The sequence below is a fragment of the Gekko japonicus genome, unplaced genomic scaffold (assembly GCF_001447785.1).
Source record: "Gekko japonicus isolate JY-2015 unplaced genomic scaffold, Gekko_japonicus_V1.1 scaffold58, whole genome shotgun sequence".
In the NCBI taxonomy this organism is placed as follows: domain Eukaryota; kingdom Metazoa; phylum Chordata; class Lepidosauria; order Squamata; family Gekkonidae; genus Gekko; species Gekko japonicus.
This window is the reverse complement of record NW_015162475.1, coordinates 323,882-336,676: the sequence shown is the minus strand read 5'-3', so window position 1 is coordinate 336,676 and position 12,795 is coordinate 323,882. Positions and strand designations below refer to the sequence as shown.

The following is a 12,795-nucleotide window of genomic DNA, read 5'->3' as shown; positions in this document are numbered from 1 at the left end:
CTGAATGGCACGCTTCACCCCTTCCACTTAAACTGTGATTTCTGCTCTCTGTGGCTTTTCACAGGGAGCAGAAAGCAGGCCCATTTAAACTGTTTTCTGCAGGAAGCTGAAAGCACAGTTTAAATGGCTCCGAATCATTTAAACCAAACAAATGAGTGGTGGAGAGCTCCCATCTGCCTAGCTGTTTCTCATGAAGAGCTCTTAATGAAGAAGAGGAGGAGGAGGAAATTGGATTTATACCCCACCTTTCACTACCCAAAGGAGTCTCAGAGTGGCTTACAATCCTTTCCCTTACCCTCCCCACAACAGACACCCTGTGAGGTAGGTGGGGCTGAGAGACCTCTCGCTAGAACTGCCCTTGAGAGAACAGCTCTGAAAGAACTTATGACTGACCCAAGGTCACACCAGCAGCTGCACGTAGAGAAGTGGGGAATCAAACCTGGTTTTCCCAGATAAGAGTCCGTGCTCTTAACCACTACTACACCAAACTGAACCATCGTGAGCCGCCACAAATTGCACCAAAATTTGTGGTAGTTCATCGCAATTTTTCAGTTCACAAGTTTCAATTCACAAACCCCAAACAGTCCAAGATTCTTGATGAGCCATAGTTTATCAGCCAGTTCATGCCCATCCCTAGTAGGCTCCATCCCAGTGACAGGAAATGTTCAAGCTTAAATGCATGTAAGTGCATACATGTTGCCCCTATACACTGGTGTGTTTCTTGTCAAGGTTCAATGAAGATTACAAAATTGGGAACCAATGTTTAATACAGTTAGAACCTTTAGTACATTTCCAATAAACAGCATTGTATTGGGAGCACTGCAGAATCACTGCAGATCCCAACAAGTGGGAAGCCTGCACCTTGTCATCACCATTGTGTCCAGCGTCCAAGCCAAGTGCCTCTTGCGAAGCTTGTTTCTAGCTGTCAGTGGCCTTCTAGGGCCACAGCCCCCCAGGAACTTTCCGGGAAGCTAAAGGGCCAGTCCACCCCTGCATTCTTTGAACCAATCTATACCAACAACATGTCATTTGAAAACTACTGTCAGGTATGAAGTTATTTAATGTCATACAATGTCCTCATAGAGCTCTGTATTCAGATTATGAGGTCCTGGAATCTCCCAAAAACTAATCTAAATGTGCTAAGCGATTAGCCTCTTCATGTCCGAGCTGAGATGCCAATGCCAGCCAAAAGGGGCCATGATCAATTGTCAGATCAGTCATTTTGCAAGACAGAATGAATGCATACAATTGTGAAAGCACAAGAGGAGGTTCAGCCTGGCGTATTACCTATCCTGCCAATGACCTGGTTCAGTAGATGGGCCTGCTGAGGATTAGCAGTGGCCTGTAAACCACATGATAAGCTCCCCTCATATACTTCCTGTAGCTGAAATGAAGGAAAAATAGACTGTGCACCCTCTAACTTTCATGAGTATTAGCTGCGAAGCAGGTTAGATTAGCTGATCTAGATGACTTAAGATGCCCTTTTAAAAGGACAGTATTATGACTGTTTTAACAAACAGCCTTTTTTGGTTTTAATGCATACATTATTGTGACTTGCCATGCTTCAGAGATTTTTTAAAAAAAGAGAGAGATACCTATTGAGTTGTTGTTTGCATTTTCCAATCAATTATTTCCCCTCTCTTGCAAAGATAGTACCTGCCTTCCATTGCAATGGTCTTATATAAGTCTGTTAATCAAAACTCCTGTGGGCTACCTTAGAGCCTCACTGTAGCTTTTAATGCAGGCTTATTCTGATATGATGTGTCCTAGTTGGGTTTAGCTTTCCATTAGTGGTGTTGTGGGATGAGGGTGCAGGAGAAGGGTGGTTAGAAGCAGGAATCTGAAGTCATTAGCTGGTACCTTTCTTTGGTTGCTGTGCTACTGTGCTTCCGATTGCTTCAGTTCATGTTGCCCAGTGGTTGCTTCTGAAGACAAATGTTCCCACTAGAAGAAGGAAGGAAGATCTTCAAGTAAGGAATGGAGTATTTCTTTGGTCAGGCAGCTGTACTGTCAAGTGAATGCACCTGACTTTCCATCACCTATTCAAACAGAATGCCAAGTTAATCTGCATGCGCAAAAAAAGAACAGTGATATATTTCGGTTTCTTCCATTTTGGAAGCTTTGATGGTTCCGTCCCAGAGTGTTTTGAAGCCTATTTTTCAGATTTAGGATGGCTGAAATCTTCCTTTAAGGAAAAAAAAAATCATAGTACCTTCTGTGTCCTTCACAATCCAGTTTCATTGAGCCTTACAAAATTATCCAGATGTTCACTCTTTGGGCTTGGATCCTCATCAACCCCTGCGATGTTCTAGAGGGTCCACTGATCCACAGAGGCACAATTTTGTGGGGCACAGAAGACGGGGGGGGGGATGTTACCTGTTATCTAGCACAGCTACAGTCATGGTGCATAGAATCTTTCAGTGACTTTCCAAGTACCCCACAGGACTGCTTGATTGCACTGAAGACATGTTACTGTAGCTTCCCAAGCCCATCTGAATTTTTTCACTGAGCCTCCATAATTGACTAAACTAAAAGTATCATATGTCTTTGAAGTGTTGATTATATGAGGATCACCATCTACATTACAAAGGAAGTGCCTATGCTTGGTCTTCCTTTTTTTTTTTTTACTTCACACAAGTAGATTTCCAAACTGGTACTAGGATTGCTTAGTTTTTTGTTTTCAAAAGTCTGAGAAATACCTTTCTGGCATGCAGTTGCAGGAAGGAGGTTGCTTGCAAAGAAAAAAGGAAGCTGTACTTTTTCCCTTCAACTTTTTGAAGTGATAATGAAAATTATAAACAATAGATGAATTTTTCAGACACCAGTAATTATCATATTATCATAATTGTGGTTTAAGGATGCCAGGAAAGCTGCTATCATTTGGCCCATGAGATAGCTAAGAACTTTTCCCACTTTCCTGTAAACATGGACATCAAGGACTTGGAGTTATTTTGAGTAATATTATATAGGGTGTGAGAATAATTTTATTTACCAGAACAGAGATCAGCAATGTTTTATAACTAAAGAGCCAAGCAATGTCAAAATCCAGAGCAAATTACCAACAAAGAGCCTTGTAAGAAAGCATATTTACATAACTGAAAAGGTACAGTTTAGCATTATTCATAATTGAAAGGATCATTAGTAAACCATGAAGTTTCTGCAGCCCATGAAGTTTCTGCAGGTCTTTACAAATCTGTTATTAAGCAGTGGCACACGTGCCATCTCGCAAGTGATAAATATACACATTAGCCCCTGTAGTGATTGTTTTAAAGCAGTGGCATAAAGCTGTATATGATTCACACTTGGATTACTGGCAACTGTTCACCTCTTGTCACTTCCCTTTCTGTAAAACTTGTCTAAGAAATCCTTTAGTACCGTAAAAATCTTTGCCTGCCATTGCCTTTACATACTCACTCTTCTAAAGCACCCCACCTACCCCTCCGATATACACGGCATTCAGCATTTCAGTTTCTTTTCTACAGAGCCATTTTTGATTCCATCCTGTCATGAACTTCTAGGGTGTAGGAATAATTTTATTTACTAGAACGTCATGAACTTTTGAAAGCCCCCAACCCTGGCAGGCAGAAGGAAAGAAAACTGTTGCCTTTAAAAACAACAACAACAACAACAACAACACCTTTCTTTGTGTAGTAGTGCTGATAATTTCAGTTTAGCCATACAAATGCCAATCCTGTATTGCATTTTCCCTGCCCTGGCTGTATCTTCCTTACAGACATATAAACTGTCCCAGTGATCAAGAAGACTCAATGTGGCAGACTGCTCTCAACATTTATTTATCTAAAACATTTATATCTCACTTTTCTGACATACATTCAAAACAGTTGATTGCAGTCCAGATGTTAAAAGCCACCGAGCAAAAATATCCTTCCACAAAGATGGGGGGGGGGGATTATTTAGGAGAGCTCCTTAGTCTGAAAGTCCTTGGAATCTCCAGAATGCCAAATGTCAAGTGTTTCAAATCCAAACTGGCAATGTTATAAAAACCCAGCACAAATGAGTAGCTCTGCGAGCCGGTCATGTTTCTGACCTGCTTCCTACCTAGCTTCATTCAGCTGAGAGACACTGGAGGCCAGATGGCTGTTTTAATGGCAGGAGATTCCACCGTCCACACACACCAGTCAGTTCACTGTCATTGACGTGAAACTGTCAGCAAGCTGAATGCAGGACAATTCTCATACATAAATTCTCGTGTACTTGCATTGACCAGTAACTAAATATGGGTTGGCTCTTTCCAGTGGCTGCAATATTTTTTACTTGTTTCTTTACCTCCTTTATAGCCCACCTTTCTCATTGGGGCTCAAGGAAGATTACAAAATATAAAAACAATTCAATCAGGCAGCAAAGACCTCCAGTAAACACTGCAGTAGGATTCAGATTACAGAATTAGAGAACAATGCAAACAAAAACCTGTCTTGAGGCATAACATACCCTTATGCAGAAAGTGAGTGGCTTACAAAGGTAAAAGGCAATGCAGTGCAAACAAGGTGATGCATACAATAAACACTGCAATAGTCTTGTTGCTTATGTAAGCAACCTCATGTGCTATTCCATTAAGCTACAGTTCTAATTTATATATCTATTTTCCAAGTGTGCCCCCATCTGTGGATATCTAAATCCATGGATTGGATCCATGGTGACCCCCATGTTTGCAGAAAAATGTGAAATCTACTACTACTACTACTACTACTACTACTACTAATAATAATAATAATAATAATAATAATAATAATAATAATAAAAAAAAGAGTTCTTTAATCTCTCCCAAAGTAAAACATCTACTGTCTGTCAAGGTATCCCGGGGGCCATGGTGGGCCCAGTGGAGGCAGCAGTGAAGCAGGTTCAGGAGAGTCTGGGAGCCACGATGGGCTCAGCATTGGCAGCTTGGGTCCGGTGGCAGTAGCAGCACAGCCCAGGAGCCCCAGTGGGACCAGTGTTGGCAGCCTCCCAGCCCAGGAGCCCCGCTGGGCCTGGTGTGAGTGGCTGCACAACCCAGAAGCCCCGCAGGGCCCAACAGCAGCCGCACAGCTCAGGAGCCACGCAGCCACAGCACAACATAGGAGTCATGCTGTGCCCGCTGCCAGCAGCAGTGAAGCTCCTGAGTTGCACTGGGCCTGGCAAGAAAGTGGGAGGATTCCACCCCCCACAAGTATTGTGGGCCCACATTAGGGCTGCCAAATCCCCCCGGGGGGCGGAAATCCCCCCGCCCTAGAGGCCCGTTCCCCGACACCGGGGAATCGGGCCCTGGGGAAAACCCTGCCCCAGCGTGCACGTCACAGAGAAGTGACGTTATGACGCCGGGCACGCTGGGGGTGAAGCCACGGCCATACAAGGGAAAACTCTATGGTTTTCCCTTGTATGGTCGTGGCCCCGCCCCCAGCGTGCCCGGCGTCATGACATCACTTCCCTGTGACGTGCATGCCGCGCGCGCTTCGCGCACGCACACACCGGGAGCCGCGCAGGAGTCCCCCTCTGGCAAGGTAGGTAACATTTGGCAACCCTAGCCCACATTTGTCACTCTATAAAAGTGCCCTCCAAAACATTTCTGTTTTGTATGTTCTCTGAAACAACAGAAATGCAGGTAAAAAATTGTGATTGAGCCAGTCATTAGAACAGGGGAGACAGGAAAAGAAATGCTCCAATAAGTGAAAAACCTTCCAGTGAAATACTTCACAGAACCAGAAAAAACCAGAGAGAATTATTTCATCTTTAATGTTTTTAATCTGAGTTAATTTATTTTGCTTCTTCCTAGCTGAGTAGACTTGCCAGGTGATAAATGTCCCTGATGTATCATTCTTCTATCACCAACCAGTTTAATAATTCTTTCTCTTGAATAGGGCAAGTTAAAGAAAGTAAAAAAGGCTGCAACTTGTGTGTGTGTGTAAGTGCCCATCAAGTCACTTCTGACCTATGGCGACCCTGTGACTTAATGACCTCCAAAATGCTCAGATTTTTATTCCATACTTCCCCTCAGGATCTCAGGGAGCATGTCTCCTCCTCTTTTATCCTTGCAACTACCCTTTGAGGTACATTAAGCTGAGTGAGGGATTGGCCCCAAATGGCTAAGTAGGTATTGGGAGGCAAACCTTTTTTTGCCCACTGACAAATATTCAGTGTGTGTCCTATGTCCTATGTAATGGGCATAAATCCGACTAAAAACCCACAACTCTCAAAAACCAGTGGGAGAACATTTTAACCTTCCATGTCATTCCACTGCTGACTTAAGAGTGGCAGTCCTCAAACAGAGAAGCTTCAAAGGGAGATTACAATGCGAGATTGCTGAACTTGAGTTCATTCACAAATTCAGAACAGTGGACCCCCCCAGGGCTGAATAGGGACATAGGATTCTTATCTCACTTCAGATTCTAATTTTCTATCCCAAGCATTTCCCCTCTTGCTCTAATCAAGCTAATTACTTTGTACATTGTGCCTCTGCATCCTGAATGCTATCTTTGCAACAGCCCTCCCACCTTCTTATCGAGATATAAAGACTCAGACATTTTTGTTCCAACTCGTATCTGATGAAGGGAGCTTTGACTCTCGAAAGCTTATACCCAGGGAATCTTGTTGGTCTCTAAGGTGCTGCTGTACTCGAATCTAGCTTTTTCCATGGCTGAGTGTGGATTTCAACCCAGCAGTGCCCAGTCCTGGTCCAATTCTCTAAGTACTAGACCACGCTAACTTATCCATTGGCCTTGGGGAAGCATACTGGTGTGTGTGGGGGGATCAAAACCTCCCTTTCACCCACTTCCTGGTTGTCTCTCCTCATTATATTTGTGTATTATGCTGGTAAGATTATCGCTCATGAATGTTTCTTTTTATGGTAGATTTAGATTTATAATCATCAGTTGCTTTGGGGACTGAGATTCATGTAGGTTAAAATGAATGAACTGATACAACCTTTTCCAATAAGTGTATTTTCTGGATTTTTCGTTTTGGAGCCAGACTTTTTCTGCCCTGGCCACTTTCCAAGTTGTCTTTGTGTTCTTTCATTCTGTTCTTTGGCATTCCCAGCTCTTCTCAATGTATTATAAGTGGCACACTTAATTGACCTGCGACTTGACTCTCTATTCCTGGTCAGTAATGAAGTTTTGCAGTGCAACAAGAGTGTATAGTGATCCCTGCAGCCACCTCAGCATGTGCTAACAGCACAGAACAAAAGGAACCCATGCCAAAGTGACCTCTGCAAATCCAGCCCACCTCTCCACATGGTCATTTTAATTGTCTTTTGGAAAGCAGACACTCTGGAGAAAGGAGCCTCACAGACCCGGAGGGAATGAATGCTCTTGCTGAGACTTCACTGCTTTGGTCTTTTGTCCCAGTGAACTGGGACTTTTCTGTTTGCCTTTGGGGTGCTTTTGCAGTTCTGCTTCTCTAGACCCTGGGCAAAGTTTGTTCAACTTCTTAACACCCACTTACTCATGTATCCAGATTCTCAAGCACCCCAAACTCAGTGGTTGGGGAGGGGAAACCATCTGAATCAAGCCATTCACAGTTCATAGAGTCCAGCTTATCTTCCAAAGGCAACTTTATTCCCCTTTCTTGTCCTGTCAACATACTTAAAAGAAGGAATTAATGGCGAGGTGATTGAAAGGAATGCACCTCCGGGGGGGGGGGTGTCTAATGGTTTGGTACAGACGTTTCTCCCAAAGCGTCTGCTATGAAAGAACGATGCTTTAAAACATACCCCTCGAAATAAGTTTCAGTCCCCCATTGTCTTACCTTCTGAGGTTAGTTACACTTGGTCAAAAGAGCTGAATTGCACATGTAAATGCCTCTGTAGCTTGCAGAGTAATGGAATATCAGGAAATTAAATTACTGGAAAGTATTGGCTTTAGTGATTCACAGGACTTTGGCAAATGATAGAATTGCAAAGTATTAACATCAAGGCTGCGAGGTATAACCACGTGTAGTCATAATCTTCCTTTTTCTTTCTTTCCGTTTCTCTCTAGATTTGCCACAGGATGAATTACAGGAAGCAGAAAAGCCATGAAAAGCTCAAGAGAACCCTCAGGAGGATTTTTAAATCTGTGCATTTACAATCCAGCAGGACCAATTTATTTTCCACTGTAGTGAACGCAACCAACCTCAAGGAGAAAGTCCAATAACAGTGCAAAATACTTCCAGTTACGTCCACTCACCTGGCTCTCCTTTTACCAGCTACAGATCTTTTGGCATGCTTGTTCATTACCAAGTTCTGGACCACTTACTAACTGGTGGAAGAGTAAGCAGACGTTTAAAATGCTGATAATTGATCAAGCTTTTTAGAAAATGAGATGCCCAGCCTCTCACATACTCTGTCTCGCATATTTTAAAAGTCTTTCATGCTCCGTCTTTCTTAGAGGTTGTGAAGTCCCCTACCCCTCATGTTACGACTGATAAATTGTTGTTTTCTTTTCCTTCAGCTATTTAGCTGTGTGGTTGAATTTATCACACAAAAATCATAAGTAATCCATCATATTTCTCATTCTCTCTATTACAGACCTACTCTTAGGTGACATTTTGCAGATACAATGTATTTACAATATATTTTCAGCACTCCTTTGTGTGTGGAAAACGATGTACACAAAGTAAAATAGGTCTCATCCCCTGTATTTTTTTAATGTATTGCTCTATTCAAGGTGGTTTAAGGAAGGAGGATTATAAACAGTCTTCCAAAGGATGAAGTTTCTGGAAGTTCTGACATCCTGCCACTTAAAAATGAGGTTGATAGTTTAGTTAATGCCATTTTGGCTTGAACCAGAAATCCAGAACTGGATGGATTTTGAGCATCCTATGGAGTAGATTCAATGTTTGATTTTAGCTGTGTACCTTGACTGCAAGAAAAGATGTGACTATATACTTCTAGAATCCGAAAATTTCAGGGTCCGTCCTAAAAAGTTAGAGTTTTGTTCTGAAAGGCAGATTTTGGTTTTGGGGATTGGCTTTATTGGATAGGGTTTTATATGCCACAGAAAGCATGTAAAAGGAGAGTTGAAGTCAAGACTAATGTACAGAGTGTTAATTTAGAGAGTTGTCCCATTGTCTGAAAATAACTCAGGCCTGGTTCCAATACTACATGCTCCAATCGAAGTATATGCTTTTTTGTTTTGTTTTGATCCAGCTGTTACACCACATCAGATTACAAAACTGCTGCTTATTTGGCAGCACATGCAGCATGAATTCTTAGATGGAGATAAATAATGCAAAAATCTCCAGTTCTCTTAGCACCTTGAGTTGGCTAGTTGGGCAGACTTTCCTGCATTCCACAGTTAATCAGCAAGGAAAGAACTAGGAAGTGTTTCAGATAGTAGGTTAGGGGCATAACAGTATTGCAGATAGATAACGGCATTTGTCTTGGCATATAATTTGTGTGTGCCCTGTCTCCCTTGGATAGAGTGATCTTTAATCAGAATTCTAAATTTAGCTACAGTAGACCTTCATCCTTCATGGGGAATATGTTCAGAGCATCACCTTGAATGGCAAGGGAGGCAGGGGTCTGCTGCCTCTCAGTTGCAAAACAACCGTACTTCCTGCAAAATGGAACAATGTATGGTGGGAGTAAAAATAGGCTAGAGACTACCTCACATGGTTGGACTACGGAACACAAATAAGTGAAATTGCGAGTCTTGAATCTACCAATGGCAAGGGTCTCCTTTATCACCTAGTTTCCCAGTAGCTAATTGCTCGTGACTTCACAATTTATTTGTTTTGTAAACCAAAAGAAATCCTCTGGTCACATATCTTTAAAAGGACTAATTTTCTCATTATTATTCTGTGAAGTACTTATAGTCCCATTTGGCCCTGTTTGTGTCCCTATTACATAATTGTGTTGTAAATTCAATTCAACAATATTCTTATTGGTATGTCTAGGAATATAAAGGTTTACAAAGGAATCAAGATACTGAGGCCATCTATCAAAGGTGGTTGTCTACCTCAGAGCAAGCATTTCTTGTTACCAAGGCCTAAATACTGTGAGCACAGTCTGGCCAGGAATATCACTTTAAGTCCCATTGATGTGGGGGAAAGTGAGTTAAGCATGTGCATAACTTTCGGGCTGAAATCAGTGGGACTGAAATGCTTGATTGTACCCAGTTTATGTTCCATTTCAGCCTGATGGAAAGTGAATACATAATACAATTTCAGACTGATAGATCCCCCCCCCCCTTGGGCAGGATTAGGCATAATTCCAGTTCATCAATTTCTCTGTAAAGCCTTGGGGAACCTGCTAAGAAGCTAAAACTTCTTTGTGATGAGAATATTGGAATAGAAAGAAATATATTATTCTTTTCCCTGTGGCTCTGTTTGCATATGTCGCATCAACTTGTTCGGAGTGTGCTACTGTGTCATCCCAAATATCCCACCCCACCCCAAATATCCCTCTCCACTTTGTGTTCTGTATTCACCATTGCTTTTTGCTACTATTGGTCGTGTTCTCCTATAGCAGTTCTTCCATGGCAAGAGTTGTATTGTCCATCTCCTTGCTAACTTTGATTCTTTATAGTAACTATAACGGCACATGTTGCTGTTAGACTCTTGGCTAGCCACTTGATCATCTTTTGGTTTGTGTTTTTCTGCTCGTCTGTGGTCTTTGAAGCCCAAGGAGTGCTGCTTTTTAAAGGGGGGTGAGATGGATTCGGCAGCAAGCCCAAATCACTGATGCAGAAAATTTGCACAACATTGATTCCAACATTTGGGTTTGAAGTCACAGTTTAGCACTGGCCCCAGATTTTGTTCTGATGTAGGAGGATGGTTTGAATTAGAGCGTCAACACACTTTAAGCAAGCTTTTTATTTGTGGGCTGTGTTTGTGCAGAAGTAGAAAGAACAGTTTTAACACAGCTGTCATAATTTAATTTGTATTGAATGTGAAGGGTCTCAGTGGTAGGAGTAGAGCCCAGATGTCATGTTGGTTTCCTTTCTGGTCCTTTCTTATACACTTTCCTGCAGAAAGAGAATGTTGGAAACTGCCACAAAATGCAAATGCACCATTAAAAGAACGCACCCCCTTGCACACACACACACTCTCTCTCTCTCCATGGGGAACTAGTGAATTCTGTGAGCTCTTCAACTTAAACATTAAGTACAGCTCTGAAGCTCATCTCTTTCATGGTTTCTATAAGTTCTTTTACAGGTAACTCTGATGAAATGTCCAATGCTCTGGTTCTTTGTTGTTGCATGTGACGGCATTTCTGCAGTTATAGTTATTTTAAAATTATATAGATGCTGTTTGATTTCCTCTTGAGAAGGTTTTTTAGATATATAAATTTCAGTGTTTTCAGAAAAATTAGATCAGTCTCTCACAGAAGCACCAGAAAAAACTAGTAATGGTAGTAGTAAACCAAAGATTTCCTCCCTATACTCTCGCAGGTTTAGAAAAAATGGGAGGAAGAATGTGGGGGAGAAGAGGTCTGTTGGTTTGGCTTAGTTCCCATTAAAGTGATAAACCTGTATCTGGACTGTATCATTTCAGACTGCTGATAGGGCCTCACAGGATTGACTATTCCTTTATATAAGAGAGACATTCCTTCTACTTATAAAGCTGGCATGTAAGGGAGAAGGATTCTAACCTAACCTCCTTCACTTGCTAGTTTTTTATCGTACATTGCATCATATAAGCCTCCACACGCAGATTGAATTGGTATAATTCAGAGACAGATTTACTCCTTCCACTGTTAAGTAGTGGTTTTACCCAATTGTTCATGACTTCCAGAGTTCTCACTTAAAACTGAAACACAGTCACGAAAATTTGTCATTTGCCATTGCCATGCCAAAATAGGTATTTATTGGTTTAAGAAGCACACTATAGAATGTTTATACAGGTAGGTCATAGGCATCTTAAATTTTAAAAAATCTATATTACTTAGGAAATTGAACTCTCCAGGCATTCAAACATTCATAAAATTAAGATATTCCTGAAGTTGGCTTTTAAAAAGCCTTTTTTTTGGTCTTAAGATAACATGAAAAGTCAGCGGCAAGATGTTAAAAGCTGGAAGGCCAGCAGTCTGCCTTGACTGCGCTCAAGCACATGCTCCACGGGAGAACAAAGAAAGTAGGAACCAGGTAACTATAGCATAGCTGCAGTGTCCATCAGGAAGCTCTGAGTGAAGATGAGTCTGCAAATAGTCTCCTGGGTTCTGGCATAGTAACCTTTAATAAGCTGCCTATATTTATTTATTTATTTTATTTTATTTGGTTTATACCCCACCCTCCCCACCACCACTCTGGTAACACTGGCCAATTCATGTCTCCACAGCAAGTTTGGGAAAAGCGCATCAAAGCTCTAGCTGTGTCTAATAAGAAAACTGATTAAACTATAAGGGGAAAACCAAGCAGGCAGGGTCAGTACAAAAGGCATAATAGGGCCCATTGCTGACAGTAACTTGGCTCACTCCCTAAAATGGAATTTGGAGCTTTTAAAAATGGAACCCCAGCCAAAATAGGCTCATTTTGCCATATACACGTCATTGTCTATTATATTGAAAAAATTCCAAACCATGTTCATTCCCATTTACCTATATTGTAATATATGATTTGAAATTCCTATGGAAATTAAGGATGCAGTGTATCGCAAACATTTGTACAAACATATACGTCCGGCCTGTACAACATGTGGCTTCTGGGCCACATGCTGTATGCCAGCTGCGTCTTGAGGACTACCAGGTACTTGATCAAGTCTCAGCCCCAGAATGGCTGGACAGCAGAATCTATCGAGCATATGGCAAGCTTCAATACATGCCCAGTGGCCACATTTCAGGCAATCCTGGTTTATGCTATAAATGAGAATTTTGCAAGAGCA

At 41.8% G+C, this 12,795-nt stretch overlaps 1 protein-coding gene across 1 annotated transcript in view; it reads left to right on the top strand.

Annotated features, from left to right (window-relative positions):
• Nucleotides 1-8,028, top strand: part of BBS9 (Bardet-Biedl syndrome 9) — a 303,763-nt gene extending 295,735 nt beyond the window's left edge. The window contains exon 23 of the mRNA XM_015405741.1: nucleotides 7,971-8,028. Within this exon, the coding sequence (XP_015261227.1) occupies nucleotides 7,971-8,011 (41 nt within the window). The 3' untranslated portion in view covers nucleotides 8,012-8,028. The remainder of the gene's footprint in view (nucleotides 1-7,970) is intronic.
• The last annotated feature ends 4,767 nt before the right edge of the window (nucleotides 8,029-12,795 follow it).